General features: G+C 40.9%; 1 protein-coding gene across 3 annotated transcripts in view; it reads right to left on the bottom strand.

Moving 5' to 3' along the window:
- The window catches only part of LOC139468059 (filamin-A-like), a 48,174-nt gene extending 25,547 nt beyond the window's left edge, over nucleotides 1–22,627 (bottom strand). For 2 of the 3 annotated variants that reach the window (XM_071249759.1, XM_071249760.1), the window contains exons 1-3: nucleotides 22,378–22,627; nucleotides 15,410–15,542; nucleotides 1,076–1,204 (exon numbers count right to left, since the gene is read on the bottom strand). In XM_071249759.1, the coding sequence (XP_071105860.1) occupies nucleotides 1,076–1,204; nucleotides 15,410–15,536 (256 nt within the window). In that variant the 5' untranslated portion in view covers nucleotides 15,537–15,542; nucleotides 22,378–22,627. The remainder of the gene's footprint in view (nucleotides 1–1,075; nucleotides 1,205–15,409; nucleotides 15,543–22,377) is intronic. The other variant, XM_071249761.1, reaches the window with a different exon arrangement.
- Between the last annotated feature and the right edge of the window lie 1,587 nt (nucleotides 22,628–24,214).

Genomic DNA, 24,214 nt, shown 5'->3' with positions numbered 1-24,214 from the left:
TTATTTCTTGCAGACTGTACAAACGTATAAAAAGCATGCAGTTCATTACTTTAATTTTTTAATGCAAATTGAGAACCTGTTAATGTAAAAAACAATATTTGAGTTCCTAAACAAACCAAATCCCTCCCCCACCCCATCTCCAACCGAAAATGAAATGGTAGCTCCCTAATTTGTATACTATTATTATATTTTGTAGTTATGCTACACCAGACAAAGTCGTTCGTGAAAGGTGCGTTCGGCGGTTACCGTAAAGGACTTCTGAGTTAGTGAAGCCTCTCGTTAGTAGGGGTACGTTAAAATATGTAACATATATCCAGTATAGCCACTTCTCCATATTCTTGTAGAATATATGGATGTTCGATAACCCACCCCTCTATTCTGCCTCAGCAGGTAAAGGAAGCCATCGACCAATACACAAAGACTGGAAGCCCTAAAGTAACACGTGACCTATATACGTCACAATGAAATTCCCTTTCTGCACAGGGAACCATTGTTATGCGTAGAAACTACCCATGAGCCAAAAGCAGCAGGGAAAGGAAACCTCATTAAGAATAAAGCAGCGCTTGGAATGAAGCTCGATGACTAACTTTAAGTAAACAGGATGTAAAAAAGATAGCTAAACGCAACAATCTGTAGGCCGTGCGTATGTTGTCTATTCCATGAGTCATAAATACCCTGCCTATAAATGTGGTTTGCTAAATGGCTTGCCCGCTTGATATGCATATCAGTCACTTGAAATAATAACGTATCCACAGAAATGGTTTGGTTTCCCGGAGAATATGGTTAGCTCCCTTTGAAGCATGGCCGCGAAGTGATCTATTGTTGCACAGTTTGAGGAAGGTGATGTAAATTACACTATTGATGTCAGGCAGCATTTCTCTTGTACCTATTAATGTACCTATTAACGAACCTATTAATGTACCTATTAATGAACCTATTAATGTACCTATCAATGAACCTATTAATGAACCTATTAATGTACATATGTTACATATGTAACGCACGTCGAGTATGTCTTTTACATTGGTGTGTCGGAATCTGTGTTGGGAAGACGTATTCGACGTATAATACGTACTTGCTGTGCCTTTCGCTGCAACGACTGTGAATTCCTCATTCGTGGCACAGTTTCCACCGACGAGTCCCACGCCGAACGCTGTCACAAAGCCGCCTCCAATGCTGTCAACGATGCAGGAGAATGGACTTCCTGGAATGAATGAATGACTGAGTGAGTGATTATTGGGTAAGCAAAAAATATCAGAAAAGATGTGATGGATCTTTATTTTTTAATCAAATAACAACAACAATGTCATTTGCTTCACTTCCCCATATGCCTCTCTGTGAACCATCTCTCCTCGCCTGATTTGAATGAGTGAGTGAGTGAGTTTGGTTTTACGCCGCTTTTAGCAATATTCCAGCAATATCTCGGCGGGGGACACCAGAAATGGGCTTCACACATTGTACCCGAACCCGGGTCTTCGGCGTGACGAGCGAACGCTTTAACCACTAGGCTACCCGACCGCCCCTGGTTTGAATGAGTGAGTTTGGTATTACGTGGCTTGAAAAGTATTTCAGTTATGTCACGATGTGTCTGTTTAGTGTGGAGGAAAGCCCGAAGGGATGAAGGTTTTAGACATTTACATTTGTGTACCCGCGACCACGGGCTTGGTGCCCACAAACCCAGAAACATAACCCGGTCGAATCGAGATTCGAACCCATAGTAACACCTGGATAACTCCTTAGAGACGCACAGCGGCTAGCGTGCCACAGACAACTGGACAACCCATACCCTTCGTCTTGTTAGGTTATGACCGCATTGTGTAGTATAGGTGTTAGTTACACAGACCAATGCGGCCATAATGTCCTTTCTTGGAAATAATGTTTATTTAAAAATATCACAACGATGGTGAGCTTAAACTGCACATAAACCATATAAATAAAATAAAATAAGGCGTACACCTCAGAGTAGGGACGTTAAGCTGAAAATCTACAGGATATTTTAAATCACTGTTAACGATATGTTTAAGTCTCTTACTACAGGAATCTACCAATGTCTACTACTGTTCCATTCTGAAGCTTAAACGATCGGAAGTAGATACATCACCCGAATTAAACAATCATTATTTTTATCAAACCTTATTAGATAACTATGGCTGAGTTATACCTGGTCCAATGTACTTTAAACAACTGTTGCAAAACAACCCGTTTGGCAAAGAAGTGACGTGCCACTGAAGTGAACGTAACTGACACCCCGACTGTGTGTATGCCACTTTTAGACAAGATTGAGTGCCGCGTACCAAGAGCCGAGAATTTGTAAAGAAAAATACGACAAAGACGCATACCAATCACTCAGATGGCGTGCTGAGTAATGTCAGAATCTCGGGAGGACTCCGGGACTGATTAGATTCCAAGCACTCAATGCATGTGGTAATCGCCAACTTAAAGTTAACATCAGGTAATTAGGTAATGTATGACCTGGCTATTGGTGTGCCATCGTGTCAGTTGTTGCTCATGCTATCAACCTATGGTTTGCCTGACGTAGATTCGATTAATTTAGGCCGCTGCGGCATTTTTTGAATGTTGATGATTGCGGCGTAAAACTATACTGACGTATTAAGACGTTATTGCAATTGGTTCAACTCTAACTGAATACACAAGTGTAAGTACCAACCACCATTTATTTCGCTTTCATCAGCTCTTGCATTTTTATGAAAGTAATGAGTCACTGTAACATCTTTTACCAACAGGAAAGCAGATAAGATGTCTCCATATTCGGTATGGTCTGGTTTGGTACCGCGTTGGGATTCTGTGTGGCCCAGTCGGGTGGCCCAGTGATTCAGGGTGGCCCAGTCAGGTGGCCCAGTGATTCAGGGTGGCCCAGTCAGGTGGCCCAGTGATTCAGGGTGGCCCAGTCAGATGGCCCAGTGATTCAGGGTGGCCCAGTCAGGTGGCCCAGTGATTCAGGGTGGCTCAGTCGTCTGTGTCGCCGCGATTCGCCCTATATAATTGCTGTCCCTTGGACACGCAAGAAACCTTTGATCGTGGGTTCGAATTTCGATTCGCCCCGATTATGTTTCTAGTTTTGTCAGCACCATACCCGTGCTCGTGGGTTTCACCAAGGTGGTAAAGGTCTAAGACTTAGGGATTTCCCCCGACATTAAGCTGACACGCCGTGATATAACTGGGATATTGTAAAACGCGGCGTTAAACCAAACTCACTCACTCCATGTTAGAGTAAATTGTCACTAGAGTCGACAGACTAGTCCGTGACTCGAGTCATCAGTCACATCTTATCCCGATGGCTTGGATCGATGCTTGTGTGTGACACACCGTGACTCACCTGACACACCGTGACACAACTGACACACCGTGACACACCTGACATACCGTGACGCACCTGACATACCGTGACGCACCTGACATACCGTTAGCTGAGTGCGGCGTTAAACAAAAAAAAACAAAACACAACCACACACCAGTGGGACTTTTAGTGGCAATGGAACACTAATCCAGACCAGAAGGTATGTGCTTAAAAGCTGATTCGTTTAAGCCTTGGCAGTTTATAAATGGAACAGTCAACATCAAACACCTCATTGCCACACCTTAGCTTTAAGTAAATGTATTTACCCAATGGAGGTAAATAAATAATACTTTATCGCAATCCAATCTGAACGATGCACGTTAGGCATCAATTTTCCATCTTATCCTTCCAAGATCACAAGCATAGCAAAAGCAAACCATCAGCCAGTTAGTCGACGACGCACAGATGGCCTTGAACCCTTATCAGCTTTCCTTCAACAAACGGTAGATAACTCTTAAGTCACCAAAGGTCAAGAATGCGTAAACGAGATACCTCCTTAACACCTCAGATATGTCTCATAACTGGAGTGTTTTTCTGTAATCAGTTCAACATAGGAGTTTTTAGTTAAAGTTTACAGATACGATGTCATTTTTTTATTACACTAATATTTAAACATCAACATGTCAGGCTGTGACATTCCAGGTGAACAAAGATTTATTCGCTATAGCCGTGCACTATAATAGTTGTGACTTCTCCAAAGTGTGCGAACATATGGCAGAGCCCAGGAGAAAGAACAAACGCTATATTAATGATGAGAACACATGTGCTGTCTGCGGGATTACTCTCACACAAACTCTCACCCAAGTATGTAGGATTGCACGTCTTCAAACCTCCATGTCTCCAGACGTGTTTAGGAGAGGTAGCGCAGCCTAATGGTCGCAACGCCCACTCAGAGTGTAACACTAGAGGTCCGGTCTCGTTTCACCACTTGGGTACAATGTGTGTCCTCACACGTTATATTACTGGAATTCTGCCGAAAAAAGCGTAAAACGAAATCCCCCCATTCACCCACTCCACACTATGGTTTATAAGTTGTTGTTTTGTTTTTTTTACACATATTTTATTGACATTAAAATGTCAAATGGATTAGTAAAAAGTTGTCCAACTTACAATGTCTTTTCCATAAACATTTATACAAGATCCTTCTGTTTCATAGTTATTTTATCATTTAAATTTGCAAATATTTCGCTTTTGGAAAAGAGGTATTGATTTCATTCGAGATTTAAAGATTTAAAAAATTAAGGTACAGGTGGTATTTGAGGTGGCATAGAATGAGTCTTTATTAATGTCAACTTAAACGGTTATCTGGCTTATTTGTGTTATTTACTACATCATAGAATAGGAATTCACATATCAATGGGTATAGTCTGTTATACAGACCCCGAAACAAATATATCCAGTATAGCCCATGCACGTTTATAATGTTTGGCAAGTCTAGATTACTGCAGTATCAGGTATCAGTATCTGAAAATGAAGAAAGTCTCTTGGCTCCTTTTTATTATATTTTATAACTATAATTTAACAACTGTTTTTTTCTGTAAAATATGCTCATTTCAGAGACTAGATGTTAGTCTTCAATGGGTATATCCTGTATGGTTCACATTCTTTAAAGTACCCTACGCCTTATTGTATCTGGAATTTGCTTTCACTCCCATTCCCCCATAGATGAACTCTTCACTGACAAAGAGCAGACTCGCAGCCGGACATCAACACGCCCTGCTGGTAATAACCCGGCGGAAGTCAACTTCCCATCTCCCATTATCAGCTTCACTTTATTACATAGCTACTGCCAACAAATCGCCAAGACCAACCCACGTATCCAAAGATAATATCCACCTTACAATATCCCATCTCCAACCGCCGTGTGCACATCAAAGTAAAGCGATCCTTTCTCCGTTACACCATACCTATGGTCTATGTCAAACGAGGACGTTTCGACATATGCCGTATATCGTCGGGAAATGGCACGAGCTGACCTCTGACCTGACCTCGGATACACTTATGGCTGATTGATTAATGCCAAAGGGTTTCTGTAACTTACTGTAACTACATAATGGCGTTTACTAACATGTACCAAGGAGGTATATTCATTCGTGATAACGCTTTGCTTGTTTAATGTCAGACTCCAGATTGTAGGTGCAGAGGATATTAGAAATAACACATGGACTGCTTGCACGTAGCAACACAAGAAACATCACGATCTGCTGTGGCTAAAGTCGTTCTTGTAAACTGTAACACCCTTACTCACGTCGAAACTGTCATGTTTATTAGTTTTGTTTAACGCCGCACTCAGTAATATTCCAGTTGTATGACGGCGGTCTGTAAATAATCGAGTCTGGACCAGACAATCCCGTGATTGACACAATGAGCATCGATCTTCGCAATTGGGATATGATGACATGCATCAACCAAGCCAGCAAGCCTGAAAACCCGATCCCGTTAGTTGCATCTTATAACACCAGCTGTCATGAACGACGACGGATATACAAAGGACATTAATCCTTCTTAATCATTCGTTATTCGAGGCATGTGTTGATCTGGGTATTATCGGGCTGATTATACGGGCTTTCGCTTATATCTAAACATTGGATATGAACAAGTTGGTGTCAGTGGTAAATCGGAGTGATTTATATTCAAACTTTAAAAACTTTAAAGATTTTAATAAAATAATTACACTAAGGAACATGTCTCTTAAAGGAGGCGAAAACGGAATATGAGTGGGACGCTTGATTTGAGAGTGAGCGAGGATGGTTTTATGCAGCTTTTAGCAATATCCCAGCAATATCAGGCAGGAGGTGAGGTGAAATTGGGTTTAACGTCGCGTCCAAGATTAGTGCACTTATATAGCGATGCGCATACACGTGTGTGGGTGCGGCTGCTTGTAATAGTCCGGACCGATGCCGATTTATAGTGCTAGCCCACTGAAATACCATGCCGCAGTTTAACGTGAATAACCCACTCAGACACAGTGTAGCCGACTAGTCCTTGTTTAGCCCCTTAATGCCGAGCGCCATACAGGGAAACAACAAGTACCATCTTTTAACGTCTTTCGGTATGACGCGGCCGGGAATCGAATCCCGGAACATCCGCTCTCCGGGCGGACGCTCTACCATAAGACCTCGGAGGCGGTCCGGACACACCAGAAATGGGCTTAACACATTGTGGGGGATCGACCCCGGGGCTTCGGTGTGACGAGCGAACGCTTTAACCACTGTGCTATCCCACCGCTCCGCTAGAGATGGGAAAGGATTGGGAATGGGATTTAGTGAGAAAGCGATATTGTTTTTATAAAACATGTGCACCAGATTCTGTAAGAGAGACTCGCCTGAACGAAGGAATATCTGTACTGCCAACTGTCACTACCAACATCCAACTAACGTCACTGGCATGTCAACAAACACATGTGTATCCACGTGTCAAGGAATGTTTGATTTTTTTTCTATATTAAAAAGCTATTCTGTACATTTTCCGACATCGCAAAAGCTGGAAATACTCTCTCCCGTTGATGTGTTGAGGACATGGCGAATTTTCCCCCTTACAGACTGCTGATTATGTAACAAGACAAGCATAATTATGCAATGGTACTTTGTTTTAATGGATATGCCGTATGCCACGGTCCGAACCAATCCGCAGCAACCTTGGATCAATTCAGTTCAATGCAATATTGTATCAAATCATTCAAACAGAAATTAGTTGGAAGATAAACATGACTTTATCTTATCTTTGTGTTTGTTGCTTAACGCCACCAGCTATATGCCAGCGGTTTATAAATAAATGAGTCTGGACCAGACAATCCAGTGATTGATGTCGTGTGCATCGATCCACGCAATTGGGATACGATGACATGCGTCAGCTAAGACAGCGAGCCTGATCACCCGATCCCGTTAGTCACCTCCCGATCCCGTTAGTCACCTCTTACGTCAAGCAAAGACACCTTTGAGAAATCAACTTTATCACACAGGAAAAGGTTTATCTCTGGACGCAAAACACTAACAACATCGTCTCAGTCTGCAGTGAATGGGGCATTGGAAGAACCTATTGCCTATAAGCTGTGAAAAGTATTCATATCACTGTAATCTGTGGCGGACATAGGCATACAACTGTGGCAGTACAGGACTGGTGTTTAAAAGAATAATCTAACCTTACTATAAGGTGATTCATATCATATTAATGTGTATACAAATACCATGGTATAATATGTATGCTTTCTACGCATATGTATGTATACGCATGTATGCACATATGCCGTTTAAATATAATATCTATGTGCTGATTATTATACCATCATGTTGAAGTAGCACTCGGAACATATGTACTGAAATAATATTTATATACATATACAAGTAGCGTGGGTACGGGTGGTCTGGTCGTATAACAGTGTCTACGGCGTGTCCACTCTATGCAGAGTTGCGTCCTTTAATCGCCCCGGGCTCCTATGATTTCACCTGTGCCCATTGGTTTCAAAAAGTGGTAAAATATCTAAGACCAGGACTACATCGGTCTTTGGCAGCAAGACCGCGAACTAACTGACATATAGTGTCTGAAATTAATCTATTTTGAGATTTGGTTTGATAAATTGAAAAGGAGAGAGAAAGGAGATCAGAAAATCTTTTAATGTTTCGGCAACTGAAGAAATCTACCTTTACCAAGCAATACTCTGTTAGCTCCTTCAATATTTACTGCTATAATCCACCGAAGCAACACGTTGACTAGTCTGTCTGTCCCTCAACCATTTGCCCTTCCGCCCAGTCCTTACTGTAGCTGTAGCCTGTCTCACATCCATGGACCATATCATTTTCCTAGACTAACATCTAGTCTCTGAAATGAACATATCGTACAGAAAAAAACAATTGTTCAGTTATCTTAATAAAAATATATTAAAAGGGAGCCCAGCGACTCTCTTCATTTTCAGCCTGAAACTGCAGTAATCTAGACTTGCCAAACATTATAGACTTGCATGGGCTGTATTTGATATATATTTGTATCAGGGTCTGGAAGACAGACTATCATTTTCCCTTCTGCCAAGCTTTTGCTGTACTGCTATATCCCTAAATGAAGTCGAGATTGTCAGCAGGTTCAGGCTCTGAATCTCTCCCATCTCACTGGGGCTCCTTTTGCAATTTAAGCTCTGCTTGTTGCTCTCCAGATTATATTTTCAGAAACCAAGCGTTATAGTCTACACATGATGTATACGTGATAGTTCACAGATAATTACCCCCCAACCCCCTCCCCAACCTTACCCTGCCACCCACGAATCAGGCCGGGATCATCACGTAGCCCAGCGTCAGTTTGCACACATGGTACACAATCTAACGTTCGTGGATTGCATAATCTTCATGTTCCACGTAAACATGTTGATGCGCTTCAGAGCCTGGAATTCTTGTAAATAACTGCTCCGTTGGTTTCTGATGCAACTGGATGCTTCGTTGTAGAGTCAGGAGACTCGAACATTTTCCCTGTGCGACCTAAGGCCAGATGTGACATAGCTGTGCACTGGAGACCCGAAATGTTAGTTCTATCATTACTAATATTTTATATTAATTTCCAGACCATACGAAGTATTGCCCTTAAGTTCGGAGGCTGAGGCAATCAAGACTTGAAAAATCCTTCTAGACTTGAGTTGGACTCCTATTTTAATTTATTCTCTAGGGTCTGAGGGGTCTTTTGTTATCAAGTTGCTGTTTTATTAAATAAAACGAAATAGGAGATTGTTCTGTGAGAATACATAATAACAAAAGGTTGGTAAAACATACACAACAAATATTCAAAATTAATTTCGTCAGTTTGTTTTAATTATTAAATCGTTCGATATGGAGAACCAAGATTGATCGCACCTTACCTTCGTTTACCCGTAATTACTCCTCGAGTGTTACGAAGAAGACAGCTTGAAAGTTTGTTTAAAATTTCAGTGAGTATAAGCATAAGCAGCCGTTTTCGTAATTGAACCCGCCTGTGTGTATACATGTACATTTTTCTCCCTACAAGTTGTTGCTGAACGTGAACCGTCTGTACAACGAATGTACACAAGCCAAGCATACGGGCACTGGACTTTTCATGTGGCGCCCAGCTGGAGTACGGGGTTGAGCTATCCCGGAAACGTGGTAATTTGCTCGATATCACGTTTCCTACTACGAGTCATGGAAACGTAAACATGATAAAACTGCCTTCAGTATCCAACAACAACACTGTAGGTTAAATTGGTACAGTGGAATGATAGGGACGCTGCACATCACAGAGCGTTCAAAATCCATGCTTTTAACGAGAAACAGAACCTTGAAATATGCCGTGATTTGGTCATAGGATTCAGGTCCCCGTTGAGACCACCTAGATGAATAAACTCGTTTGGTAGCGAAAACAGACGTTGTTGTACCAAAGTTCCAGACGAATAACTAATAACATTTTACTTATCTATATACGCGGGGGAGATCTGTCGGGTTCTTGCGTATATGTTCAGCTGTTGTACCTTGGAGTAATTAAGTTTGAGTTATTTGTGTAAACCTAAAGGTTTCTAACTCGGCTGGACTTCATCTCATCAATAAACACACACCTCAAGGGTGGTTGAGATCATAGTCACCTTTGAAAGGTGTTTTCAATGTAAGCCTAGTAGTCCTGGCACATGATAAGCGCCATTCGTGTTTCCGCGAAAACAAAACATACTAAGTTCGAATTTCACTGTCTCTATATTTGCATTGGTACGCCAAACACTAAAACCCGTAAGCCAAAAGATGTTGACAAAGAAGCAGAAGCCTGTGTATCATTGCGCACTGGGAAATGCCGTGACGATAGAGTCTTAGAACATGACGCTGTGGAGCAATACAACGTTCAACCCTATCTCGTAAAGATCTCGCGAGAAAGAACGCGATGCAATGCAGCAGGTGCTTTGTGTCAAGGTGCCATCGTCTTCGGCGGATATGTACGCCTTGAGCATGCAGTAAAGTGCACACATGTGTCCTCTAGCTCTGCCCATAAATTGATCAAACTGTGATAAATCTTCAAGTTCTATTCCCCATCATTTGCAAACCGAGAAGGTATAGATAGTGAATGTTTCAATACGTCGTGGTTTGCTTACAGCAATGGAAACACCTTCAACACTGCGTGTTTTTTATATGTGCCTGGCGCTGGTGGTTGGACTATAGGGGAGTAATCAAAAGCTTTATTCTATACTGAATGGTAACAGACCTGGCCGCGAATATCAATATATATATACATATGAGTGATGCAGGAACATCACAATATTACATTGGCGTCGAGTTATAAATATTTATAGTATTACGTAAACATGCCAAAACATGGACAATAAACAGCAACTAGCTGAGACAATCACAAAGCTGGCATTTTGATGGTGTCATTCTGATACCTGACGAAGCCTTTCTTTCTTTTGAACCAACAGCTATATAACACCAAGATTCCATATCATCTCAATTGTGTATAGGCATTTCCATTGACACCGGGCTGTGCTCTCACACAGTAACTCAAGCATGCAGTCTGTAAATCAGGATAGATCTCCCCACATTCTTACTTACGCCGTACAAAGCAATATTCATTGGCCTAGGCTACCCTACTCAGCGCTGTAGATGTATCCGAGTTGATGAAGTGATCGAATGTATATGGTTTTACGCCGCCTTTAGCAAAATGAAAGCAATGTCAGGAGGAGAACATCAAAATGGACTTTTCGCTCTGTACAATAGGAACCATTGTCCTCCTCCTGCTTGCAGAACTTTAATCCGTTAATTCCAAGGCAGAAAAGACACCTTTACTAAAACAAACATTTCGTGATTACAATGTGTAACATCACTGTACCACCAAGCATTTAGTATTCATAATATTAACGAATGGTTTTGCTGTCTCAGACTCAGTCTTATGACAAGTACTACTGACAAGCGTAACAGAACTTTCACCGATTCTCTTACAAGTTCTATTGGTTCTACATTGAATTCCGTTTCTTCAAACATAATCTTCAAACACAACCGTCCACTTACTTAATCGGAGATCTTTGTAACCTGTCTCTATACCGGGCAAACTAACATACTACTGTAATTTCATTACTTTATCTGTGAAAGTTCCTCACGTAAACAATCAGCTTCTTCAAGGAACATCTGGTTGCGGGCTCCACGTGTGGTTCAAACTCTCTCTCATCTTTGAGACTACTTTATGGGATAAATGTTATTTACACTTGAGGTTTGTCAAGGGTCTTGCAAGTTAATCTCAACAGAGATTAATGAGTATTAATTAAGCCTGTTCAAATATTTAGTTTCTGACTTATGCAGACGTTGTTCACAAAATATACTTGCCATAAAAGAGATCCACGGCGAGTAAGCGAGGGGGTTTGGTATGGTTTACATTATCACCAAGGCTGCGTTTTCAAAGGTAGGGGTAGCGGTTCAACAGTTTGTGAAAGCCCTATTACAATTACAGTGCTGACAGATCAGGGATCAGAATTTGGGTGACTTTTTCGGTTCATCCTTCAAGGCACAGTCGTCGTTTATACAAGAGTCACTTCGCTAAAAGTGGCGTAAAGCCCTACTCACTCACTCACTCGGGATCGGGCTATGCCCACAGTGCTACATAACATGTCACCAGGGAGGAGCACTGCCCCATACTGCGTGATGTGACGTGGTCCTGTGTACAGCTCCGCATTAATCAGATGAGTTAAAGCAACGTTGGTTGCGGGGAGTAGGGCGCACGTTTGACTTTGGAGAATTTATAAGGATTCGGTCCTGCGCCACACTGAGTGAGTGAGTTGGGCTTAACGCCGCTTTTAACAGTATTCCAGTTATATCACGGCGTGTCAGCTTAATGTGTGAGGAAAGCCCGAAGTGATGCAGGTCTCAGACGTTTACCACTTCGGTGAAACCCACGAGCACGGGTATGGTACTGACAAACCAAGAAACATAATCGGGGCGAACCGGGATTCGAACCCACAGTCATGTGTTTCTGGCGTGCCCAAGGGACGCAACTCTGCACGGCGAATCGCGGCGCCTTAGATGACTGGGCCACCCGTGCCCCCGCGCCACACTGAGCCACATGTTACATGCTGTGTCTCTTTAGACAAGTGACTAGTCTGTCACACAGACCCTGAAGCAAATATATCCAATACAGCCCATGCAAGTCATAATCATATTTGGCAAATCTAGATTACTGCAGTATCAGGTTCTGAAATGAAGTAAATCTCTTGGTTCCTTTTCATAATATTTTATAACTATAAATTAACAACTTTTCTGTAAATATTTTCATTTCAGAGACTAGATGTAAGTCTACAAGTGACTAGCGCCTCATAGACAACTTCGGTTGTATAACATTGGAGAGCACACTGATCCCATGACATTGAGTTCTGAGCATACTAGTGTGTGGACCTAGCACATTATTAATATACTTATTTTTATTACTCTACGTGCAATGCTGAAGCGGATGGTATAACCCGTGACACTGATGACTGATTTGACAGCATCAAACAATATGTCAAAGCTTGCCCCACGGAGCTTTTCACTCTTTGACATAACCCATACAAGTGAGCGTGTGAGCGAGTGACTATTGTTTAACGCCACAGTCAGCATATATTGGATCGTTGCAACGAAACGCAATACGCAAATCTGTTCAGTGAAACCTTTTTAACTCGACTTTCGAAGACATGTCGTCTTATCAGTGGTTCGAGACAAAACGGAGTGCTGATATTCGAACAACGAGCCAATATGCTCATCATTAATCAGATGAGTTAAAGCAACGTTGGTTAATTAATATTGATTAACATAATCTTAAGCGATATATATGGAACTGATGGCGTTCGGGATTCACTGTGCTAAAGTACATGGCACGTGTTTCACCTTGGCCACCTGACGGTTCCAGGTTCCAGTAGATACGTCTGTGGAATCTGTGGAGGTGATAAGACTACTTGAGAAGGAGTTATCCTATACCTAGAGTATGGTGTGTCGATAGATCCCCAGTAACGTTGGGCGTCTGTTTGCAGAGCGACCTATCGAGCTGTGTTCAGAGACAACACAGAAACTGTCTGGTGATGGAGCAACAGTTAAGCTCTTACCAAAGATGTTTTCAAGAATGTCAAGCAGTCAGGAAGCCTGTATTTATGTATTTTTCTAAACTTACAGCGTCAAGAGCTGCTGCGGAAGGCACTTGTCGATGATGCTGACACAAACAAGCTTAGCTTTAATAAATATTATACCACATTATTTCTATCACCAACTACGTCAGAGAAGGTGGCTGAATTAACCATGCAGATCAAAATGGTTTTCTTTTATGATAGTGCTCATGCTTCCAACGGTTGTTCTTTAACATATATTCAGTTCTCATGAAATTATTTCCAAATTATGTGTATCTCAATCTCAATATTACCACACAGTGCACAATAACGAGCAATGATGCTGGTTTAGGAGACCCCGTGAGTGATATAGGTAACGTGAATACACATGTGCAACAGTTGCAAATACTCATATACGGGATGAGGTGTATCTTAGGCAGCACCAAGCACCAGCACTTCACGTTATCTCTGCAACAGACTGGCAGATACATTTCATTGTTGGCATCGCTCCAGTCAAGATTTCTCTGAAGATTCCAAACTCAAGGCCAATGTACAGGAGAGACACACCTATCACCTTCTTGTTGCTCTCGTATATTGCTATGCACAGATGGAAAACCGTCCCCTCAATTATACCACAATTCGCCATCCTCCAGATGTATCAAGTTCAAAGGTGGACCTTCTATCCTGTTATTTCCAGAAGACACAATATGGTTCGCTCATTATTTTCCAAAACGCTTCACAGGTTGGGTGAAGGGTTATTACATAAGTACCGAGAAACGCACCATAAGCCTCGCAGTAAAAGGAATCTGCATTTACAATACCTCTGTTTCTTATGTACCCACGATGTATGCTTAAAGTAAATATTTGTGTTATGTCATAGTGTACTGAACGATGTTTGGCATCCTCTGTGGTGCCAATTGCCATACACGAAGTGCGCGTTTGGTGATTGTATCGTTGACGGATAAATGTACAAAGCAAACGTGCCTCTGGTTGGAACAACAAGCATTAACAATAACATTTATAGTTTCTCACATCTTGCCATTTGATGAGATTATATATCTTGTAGTTCAAATAACTTGTTTGTAGCTCTATATAGCACCCGGGCTTCGGCTCTATTTTCAATGATAACAAGCAGCGTGTTCTGGTAATTCATATTTCACAGAGTAATATTAGTTTTATCCCCTCCACAATGTTCCTCTTGTTCAAACGACCGAGGCACATATTGTAACCGAGACTGAGGCTTAGGCTATGAAAATCTATAATTTTGATGGAAACAAGCAACAACATTTATATTGAAAATGAGCCCCAGTGGGATAGAAGATTCATTTAGGGTTATAGCATTACAGTAAGATCTGAGTGGAAAGGTAAATAACATGGTTCATGGAATGTGCGACAGACTAATTGTAATCACTCGATCCTTATTTGTCGGTTCTTGTGACAAATATCGGCTACATATAATTTTCTCTGGGAATCCCACGGACCAGTAACGAGGAACCATGCTTCAAAATCAAGTTCATGTGACGAACTGAAAATTCTTCACAAATCACGCTACAATAGTCCTTTTCCGTATAAAATCGGCCTTTTTGTTCATTGTAAGGTTCACTCCACTTCAGAGAGTACGTGCGTCGCCAATAGATTTATTCCTCCCATGTCTCCCACAAAGAATTTACACATGATAATCATAATCACACTAATACCTACACCAATGCAGATTTAGTCTTTATAGAGCCATATTTGTCCAGCGAGTACCCTTGAACCTGACCTGACACGTTGTTAACAATTCTGATATTGATACATGGTCAAGACATTCTGTTCGTGCCTTCACGTATAGTGTGTTCTGGAATTGAACATTAACAGCAGGGTCCATATGCAGAGCTGTGGTCTCTGTTGGCAGCAGCGACCACATGTCTCGGTAGCAATTAACAGAACCCAATAGCGCACGTGTCAGCTCACTTCACATCAAGAATAACTGGAATCCAAGTTGAAAGGTTGTACACTTTAACTGAAACGGCACTTACCTTTCACGGTGTCGCCATTGCAGGTCATCTGGACCTCGTGTTTGCCCTCGGCCTGGGGTTTGTACTGTACGCAGATGGTCCCATCATTGTTGTCCTGGACAACGGGTCCTTGTGTCTGCTCCGGCATGGCTAGCTGAAACCCAGCGTTAATAATAAAAATAACAATAATAATAATAATAATAATAATAATAATAATAATAATAATAATAATAATAACGATAATAAACAGTGTGTGTGTACTAGTCAGGACTAATTCCGATTTTAAAGTTCTATCCCACTCTTTAACATTGATACCCCACTCAGACACAGTACATTAACTTCGATCCGACCAGTCCTTGTTTTAACGCCGAGAGTCGGGCAAGATAACAACAAGTACAATCTGTTAACGTCTTTTGTAGGTCCGCGCTGGGCATAGAACCAAGCGCAAACGCCTCAAAGGAGGCGGTCAAATGAGAAGGAAAGAAAAGAGACATTGGTCTGGAGAATCGGACTTGTTTTGGTGAGGTTGAAGGGCATGACTGCTTCAGATGCACGAGTAAACACGTGGAAGAAATCGCTCTCCCATAAAAAGAATTTGCAACAATAAAATAAATTAAAATCAAACGTAATGTCAAGGACAATAAACTGTTTGACACTGCTATATACATGCCAAAATAGTTATATGCTCAATGGGGACGCACGCGGGCCCAGTCGTCGAATGCGCCGCGATTTGCTGTACAGAGTTGCGTCCCTTGGGTACGCCAGAAACATATGATTGTGGGTTCAAATCCCGGTTCTACCCGATTATGTTTCTAGGTATGTCAGCACCATACCCGTGCTTGTGGGTTTCACCGAAGTGGTACACGTTTGAGACCTGCATCACTTCGGGCTTTCCTCACAAATTAAGCTGACACACCGTGATATAACTGGAAGAATGTTAAAAGCGGCGTTAAACCCAACTCACTCACCTACTATCTGCTCACTGACCTTGTCAAAGCTGAAAATGTTACAGTGACATATATCAGTGTGTGCTCTAGCTTTCAAAATGTGAAAGGTAAAATAACCATTTCATTCGTCATGAACATGTTACCATCACTTCGTGAAAAATAGTTTCTGGTATTGATGACAGGGAAGATTCCACGCATTTAGATCATACATAAGTGGACTTTTAGGTTGGCCAATAAGGTTAAGTCATTAAGAAGCAGGTTGTAGGCATAACGTAACTATCAATAATGTGTCAGAGAAATTAGTCTGGCGAGGAGGTGCAACACGAAAATATCAAGTCTATTTCTGGAGTAAGTATAAGTTTACACAAGCGCACGCTCTAAACTTGCCATGTTTTCTAATGTACGGGTTTTGAATGTTATCACATTTTGTGGATGCTCAGATTTGTAGGCAAACAGGGAGTCAGATGTCAGCTGCACAATGGCGTTCCGTTGGCTGAAACAGTTGTTTGAATATGTCTGTCAAGGAAAGATGCATGGTCTCAGCTGATAGATGGTCAGTCTTGCACAGCTGGTGGTTGGCTGGACGTCAATAATAACCACTGGAATGCTTGGTGGCAAGGAGTAGGATTGGGTGAATATGGATGAGGAATGGAAATGGTTTCAGGGAAGTGAGGGGTGTGATGGTGAAGTGATATGGTGTGACGTTGCGATGTGGTTGTGTAGGTAAAGGCATGTTGTTGTAAAGTGGTTTGATGGTGTGGACTGAGTTGATGGTGTTGTGTTATGTTATGTTCTGTGATGTGAGTTTGTTAAATGGTGAGGCGTCATGTTGCGAAGTGGTTTGATGGTGTGGACTGAGTTGATGATGTTGTGTTATGTGATGTTCTGTGATGTGAGTTTGTTTAATGTTGAGGCGTCATGTTGCGAAGTGGTTTCATGGTGTGGACTGAGTTGATGATTAGTAGTTATGTAATCTGCTGTGATGTGGCTGTGCTTAATGGCGAGGCGTTTCATGGTGCACTGTGTTGTTGTGAGAGAGGTTGATGGTGGCATGTTGTGATAAGGAAGTCGTGGTTTTGGGTGACGTTGAGGTGTTGCTCGATTATATGGATGTTGTAGAGGGTTTGATGATGTGAGATGTGTTATGGAAGTCGTTGTGTTGGGCGACGTTGAGGTGTTGTTCGATTATATGGATGTTGAAGAGGGTTTGATGACGTGAAGTTGTGTAATGGAGGTCGTTGTGTTGGGCGACGTTGAGATGTTGTTTGATTAGATGGGTGTTGTAGAGGGTTTGATGATGTGAGATTTGTTATGGAAGTCGTTGTGTTGGGCGACGTTGAGGTGTTGTTCGATTATATGGATGTTGTAGAAGGTTTGATGACGTGAGATGTATTATGGAAGATGTGGTGTTGGGAGATGTTGGTTGTTGTGAGGGGTTTTGATGTTGTGATGTGATGTTTCGACATAGCTCAATCGTGTTTCAACTGATTACGGTGTCAACTGAGAGGTTATTTGGCGCTGTGACATGAGGGGGCTTAATGGCTGAGTGTATAGTTTTACGCCGCTTTTAACAATATTCCAGCAATATCGCGGCGAATTGGGGAATTGAACCCGGGTCTTCGGCGTGTGGTGGGATAGTTCTAAGATGGTTCAAGGGGTGGTTGTGAAGGGAAATGTGATGTGCTGAGGGATGATTGTGAGGCGGTTGTGGCATGATTGGATGTGATGTAGTCTACTGGTGGGTGTGACGTGGTGTTGGGGTAATTTACGGGATAAGTATGAGCTGGTTGGTAGGCTGTTCACTGAGATGCTTGTGGATTAACGTGAATGGTTGGGAGATTGTGTCAGATGATTATGGGGTGGTTGTGGGATGATTGGATGTGAGGTAGTCTGTTAGTTGGTTGTGACGCGGTGTTGGGGTAATTTCCTGGATAGGTATGAGCTAGCTCGTAGGCTGTTCACTGGGATTCTTGTGGATTAACGGGTATGGTTGTGAGACTGTGTCAGATGATTTATGGGGCGGTTGTGAGATGATTGGATGTGAGGTCGTCTGTTGGTTGGTTGTGAGTTGGGTGTGGGGTAGTTTGCTGGATAGGCTGTTCACTGAGATGGTTGTTGATGCACGGGTATGGTTGTGAGATGCTGTCAGATAGTTTCCTGGGTGATTGTGGCGTGGCTTGATTATGTATAGCTGGTGGGTTTGGTCTGATGTCTGTGCTGAGTGGGTTGTGAAGCGGTGTGGTGTGTGAAGGGACGATGTGTTGTCATATGATTTTAATGGTGTATGGTGTTTTGGTTTGAAGTTAGAGAGGGTGAAGGAAAAGATTTGATAAACATGCATATAACATTCCACAGTGGTAGGACATCTTCCCTGGGCAAGGACGTTAACTGATTATAAAAGTCCAGTTTCCACCCTTGCCGAACTAGACTGGAATTTCCAGGCTCGATCGTTGCGCCACAAGTGTCTATTACGAGTTATGTCCCTTCTATGTCCCTCCTATTGACCAATCAGATTCTCTTATCACTTGCATTTGCTTCAAACAAAATGGCGGCGCCCTGTCAAAACGATCTGATCAATAATCAAGATCTATATTACAGTCACATGGGTCTTTCCAAGCGAAGTGCATCAAATCACTTGAGCACTTTGATTAAGACATGTAAACTTTGCAAAATGTTTGTCCACTCTCAGTTGACGGTACATATGCTTGGCAAATCCTGTAGTCTACCGAAATCTGCACGTTGAAATCCATGTTGTTTACGAACTGGATGTCAATACCTCGTTATGCGATTTTTATTGGACTATGCATAGACTCATTAGTCCAGCCAAAATGTAACTCCGGAATTCCAGCCTATTTCGGCAAGGGTGGAAACTGGACTTATATTGTCAGTTAACGCCCTTGCTTCGGGAAAATGAGACAGGAGGACTGGCGTTCATATCACCGTCCATCATATAAGATATTTCAACGTACAAGTCGTCATGAACGTCTTATCAGTTTGAACTTTCATTATTTCATAAAACAAATTTTTTTGTGAAATTTCCCCTATTTTACATGCTGTGTTACCAGCGTTAACTTTTGGATGGTTGGAATTTGTCTGTATAGAAGGATTTGCCACTGGAAAAACTGTGCGGAAATAAATCCCTTCACATTATAAAGTAAATCTCTGACATTACCGTAGAATCAGTCGACCAATATCGCGGCTGAGAGATAAAAATCTCTCATGTTACTCGGAGTATTCAAAATAATTATATCCCCCACAGCAGGAGATAAACTCTTTGCCAGCTGATAACATTCCGATAGCCTTTATGTTATACAATAACACCTTTCATCAACTTATACCGGAGACGCTCGATAAACTCCGAATGTCCGACCCGATTGGCTCCACACAGGGAAGTGACGCAATGCACAAGAGTAGCGGTACCAGTTGCCAGTGTAATCAGATAGTGAGTAATTAATCCTATGAGACGTGTCTGCATCGTGGTGTGCACCTAACGAGCACGCTTGTCTGTTACTGCTGTGATTTGTGGCTCCATATGTGCCACGTCAAGCTGCAAATTCATATAGCAAGTCACGTTTGCCCACTCCACAAGTATATACACGACCCTGACCTTCCAAGTGCACTGATTAACGGTGAAGTAAAATATGAGATATGACATTGCTAGACGATAACATGAATGTATACTTTCTTTGCATGGCAGTTTAGGTGGTATTAATGTATATCTATTTTCCAGGACACATAAATTCCTCGATGATTCACAATTTTTATATTTCAAGTATTTTTACCGACAAAAATTATAAAATGCCGTCATGTTAACGTCGTAAAGAACAAATGTACATAGATTCGTTGTACACATGTTAATCCGGACGGTAGCCGTCTTTGTAACATTTGGATAGTTAGTGGTCTGGAAGGACAGATTTACGGATTAACGGGGTTCGGACTAATAAGGCTTCAGTGTATGAGATGTTTAAAGCATTTACCGTTTATATATTAATTTTAGTTAATGGAAGTCCTATCTCAATTGGTGGAATTTCCAACAAGTTCGATTCAAGTAATTAAAAATCTACTTTAATTGCTGACTCAAATGTGATGTTGAACGATAATAAAATAGAGACTAGGTCATAGTTTACAATATGACACAACGACGTTTTATTATATATTTATTTATAATTTATGTATTTATGTATTATTATTTATTCATTCATTTACTTCACTTTTGGTCTTCTGTGACATATCAATACACAGTTTTCTTGTACTAACATTCTCATTGGCACAATACAATTGTCCACCTTTAAGGAATTGGTATTGGTTAACCTAACTATGCAGACCATCTCCCTACAGGTATCACGGATATAAGTGTTTATCATGCCCCAGAAATTATTGATATCACCAGAGACCATATTATATGGTCTCTGATATCACAGATGGGATGCGGTGGGTCATGTTCCAAACTGGTTTATATAAAGTGTATGCAACTGTTAATCATATACATAACTTGATTCATAATTCCATCGAGATCTGGGAAAACGCCAAATGTTCAAGTTCATCATGTTGATAATGAACACCTTGCTAAGCTTCATCTTTAATGAAGAAGGAGAGCGACACACGTGTCTCTGATGAACCTAAACTCTTCGCGTGTTGCGGTGCAGGTTGCCCAAATGACGCCATGCTCGGGTCGGGTTCCATTTAAACGGTATACCAGACACAACTCGAAAACAAAACGTTGATGAATTATCAACCACTAATCACCAGACCATATGCGGTGGCTATTTCTCGTCCCTGAAACGAGTTATGAGTGGATATGCTATATGTTGACAAGATTTAGCGTATTGCTTTATGAGCAGGGGAGTGGTAGCACACTTGAGTATTAATGCATTCGGGAGACTGTGTCGAGCAGCCTGGATCCATATATGGTCATCCATCTCTCACTCTTATCAACTTCCGCGGAAGAAAGTTCTTGATACAAGACAGCATCATAGAGCATATCATGTATAAACTTATTATTTTCCAAGCTCGTTTGGGTGGCATTTGTAACTCAGTAACCTGCATCGAATGGAAACGAACTATATGCAGTCGCGGAGAGATTGAGAATACGCCAGTTATTAGTTTTTCACGTTTGGCGGAGGGATACCAGGAAATAAGTTAAGACGACAACCTGAAGGAAATATGATACTAATTGCTTCATTACATCTAAATACGAGTTCTAACCACCAACACTTGGTCAATATAACCTTACGACTAAATACATGATAACTATTTCTTTGAAAACATTCATCAACACACTCTTAAAGCGTAAAAAGTCGATGTAAACTAACACATCTCCTCATCCCATGTTATAGGTTGGTTTATTACTGTCTAGTCTGCACTATAAACTTATCTAATAAACATAACTTACGAGCCAGGTCCTCATTTTAGTAGATATTTTTGTGAGAAACGAAACCATAGATATTTGTTATAGTCAGGCAGTTTTTAAACAGGCCAAACGTACATTTCGAGTACCCTTGGATACAGAGCGGAGAATTCGCCCAGATTTAGACAAAAGTGTCCAGATGTGTCCACTGTCGTTCTCGTGACGCAACCTTTAGACAAGGTCACCCCTAGAAGGCCACACGAGGAGCTAAGTTCAAGGTTAAACATCGCGTCACAAACTTACCTTAGTATGTGTAGTAAGCAACAAGTAAGAGATTGTATGATGTGTAGAATATTCCCAACCAAAGAAAAGATCATATCAAAAGCAAAGAAACGTTACGATAGGGAGGGGGAGACTTAAGCACCTGCATATACCTTAAAAGTAGACTACAAAACATCCACATGCACGTTTGTTTTTCATTAAGCACGTAATGAAGAAAAGCACATCAAAGTCTCCATCAACAAGAGTCGCTATGTCGATTAACATTTCATGTTATAAAGGCATTGAACGCGACTATCTAATTAAATAAAATAAAATAGATCAATTAAACTTATTTCAAATATTGAAATCTCTAAGTACGTTACGCGTATTAAATTCGTTAGGCATCAATGGATGAAGAAAGTAGGAGGTCTTACCTATAAGGTAGGGTATTGTATAGAATCCTACTGAGCGTGTGTCCTGCACGATGCTTAGAGAAGGAGTATCTTCTGTCTTGTCGACACAGCACACAGACGCGCCGTATTCCAGCGGGTTTATAAATAGGGCCGGTGTTTCTGTGGATGTGCAACACCGCAAGTCTCCCTCAACACGAAGCAGAAAGTAATGAAAACAATTACTGCTATCTCATCTGATGCAATACAATAACCTTCCTGGTGACCGTTAGGCGTACGCGACGAGAACGGCACGACTCTTCGTTTTTGAAAGTTTAATGTTTTTAAACGAAATCTGTTTCCATGGAAACAAGTTTGTTATCACTAAACTGATGATGAAGCATTTGCGGTCTAGTCAAGCTAGAGACTTGGTATTTATAGTTAAGATGGGTCTGGTTGATAGTGTAATATAATGCACGCGATATTGAGCACCGCGGGTGGCGATAGGTCAACTATTGAGTAACTGCCCTTTACAAATAAGGCACGATACGTGATGCTGACACGAGCGCCGTGCACATGCTTTGGTTTAATGTATTGTAAATAGAAAATGCACCATGTAATCTAATAACATTTGAAGATTGCGACATAATATCTACATGATTTCATGCTTTACAATATCAAAAAAGAGATAGCAATGAATATGATAAAATTTGGTTAATAACGTAACGCTAATAAGTCCTATAGAACACGATTAAAAGAATAAGGGATTGTATCATTACATTTTTTAATATGCAGACCCATATATAACATATATTACATCTATAACATTACCATGGAACTACTAGTTTACTTGTATATGGTTGAAACGGATCCAGTAAACGATTCTCTTTTGTTAAGTCCTTTGTATTTTGTCAATAAAATTTGTTTAATCTAAGACCTTTATGTATGGACTAGCATTAGACCAATATGTACAGCTATATACAATATGTGTGTGAAAACTATTGCCTAACCTAATACAAATAACGGTTTAATATTAAGACATGAGATAAGTTTAGACATAATTAACATTTTCGTTGATTCATTTCAGGTTTAGAAATACATGAGAAATATTGCAGTTGACCAGTGAAACATATTTTCGTTATTCTTATATACATTGAAAATAAGATTTATATATAGCTGCGTTATAAATATTTCGGTTTAAATATACACAAACATAAAATGATATGTACTATGTGATATACAGAGTGTGAGTTATGAAAGAGTATATTTCATTCATGTGGTTAGTCTGTCTTACAGACCCTGATACAAATATATATCAAATACAGCCCATGCAAGTCTATAATGTTTGGCAAGTCTAGATCACTGCAGTATCAGGAGAGAGTCACTGGGCTCCTTTTTATTATATTTTTATTAAGATAACTGAACAACTGTTTTTTTATGTACCATATGTTCATTTCAGAGACTAGATTTTATTCTATCATGTGGTGGGTCATTACGTTATCGTAGCGATTAATGCCATTCAAATGAGAATAATAACCCGTGTTTCAGTTAAGTGGCTATTATATCTGTGCATGTGTTTTACTGTTAATGGAGGTTGAAAATGAGTGTTAATCACCTTGGGTTAATCGTTTGATTGTATGTGTTAAAAGATTGTACTTCAGTTAACTTAACTTAAGCTTCTGTGAACCAGCTTTACCACTGGCGTTTATTCGATTATAAAAATCTGTGTTATAAACGTTACAGCGTTATAAATGTATGGCTGACATTTATTTGACACCAAACTCTCGCCAGATAAAGCAAAGGAATACTATATGTGTTAAGATAGGATCTTCAATTCCAGGTTTCTTCTGATGAAAAGATATAAGGGTACGGATCTTAATGA

Source organism: Haliotis cracherodii, unplaced genomic scaffold, assembly GCF_022045235.1.
Source record: "Haliotis cracherodii isolate W230 unplaced genomic scaffold, xgHalCrac1.p SCAF_2, whole genome shotgun sequence".
Lineage (NCBI taxonomy): Eukaryota > Metazoa > Mollusca > Gastropoda > Lepetellida > Haliotidae > Haliotis > Haliotis cracherodii.
Note: the sequence above shows the minus strand (reverse complement) of the source record. Positions and strands in the feature narration are given on the sequence as shown.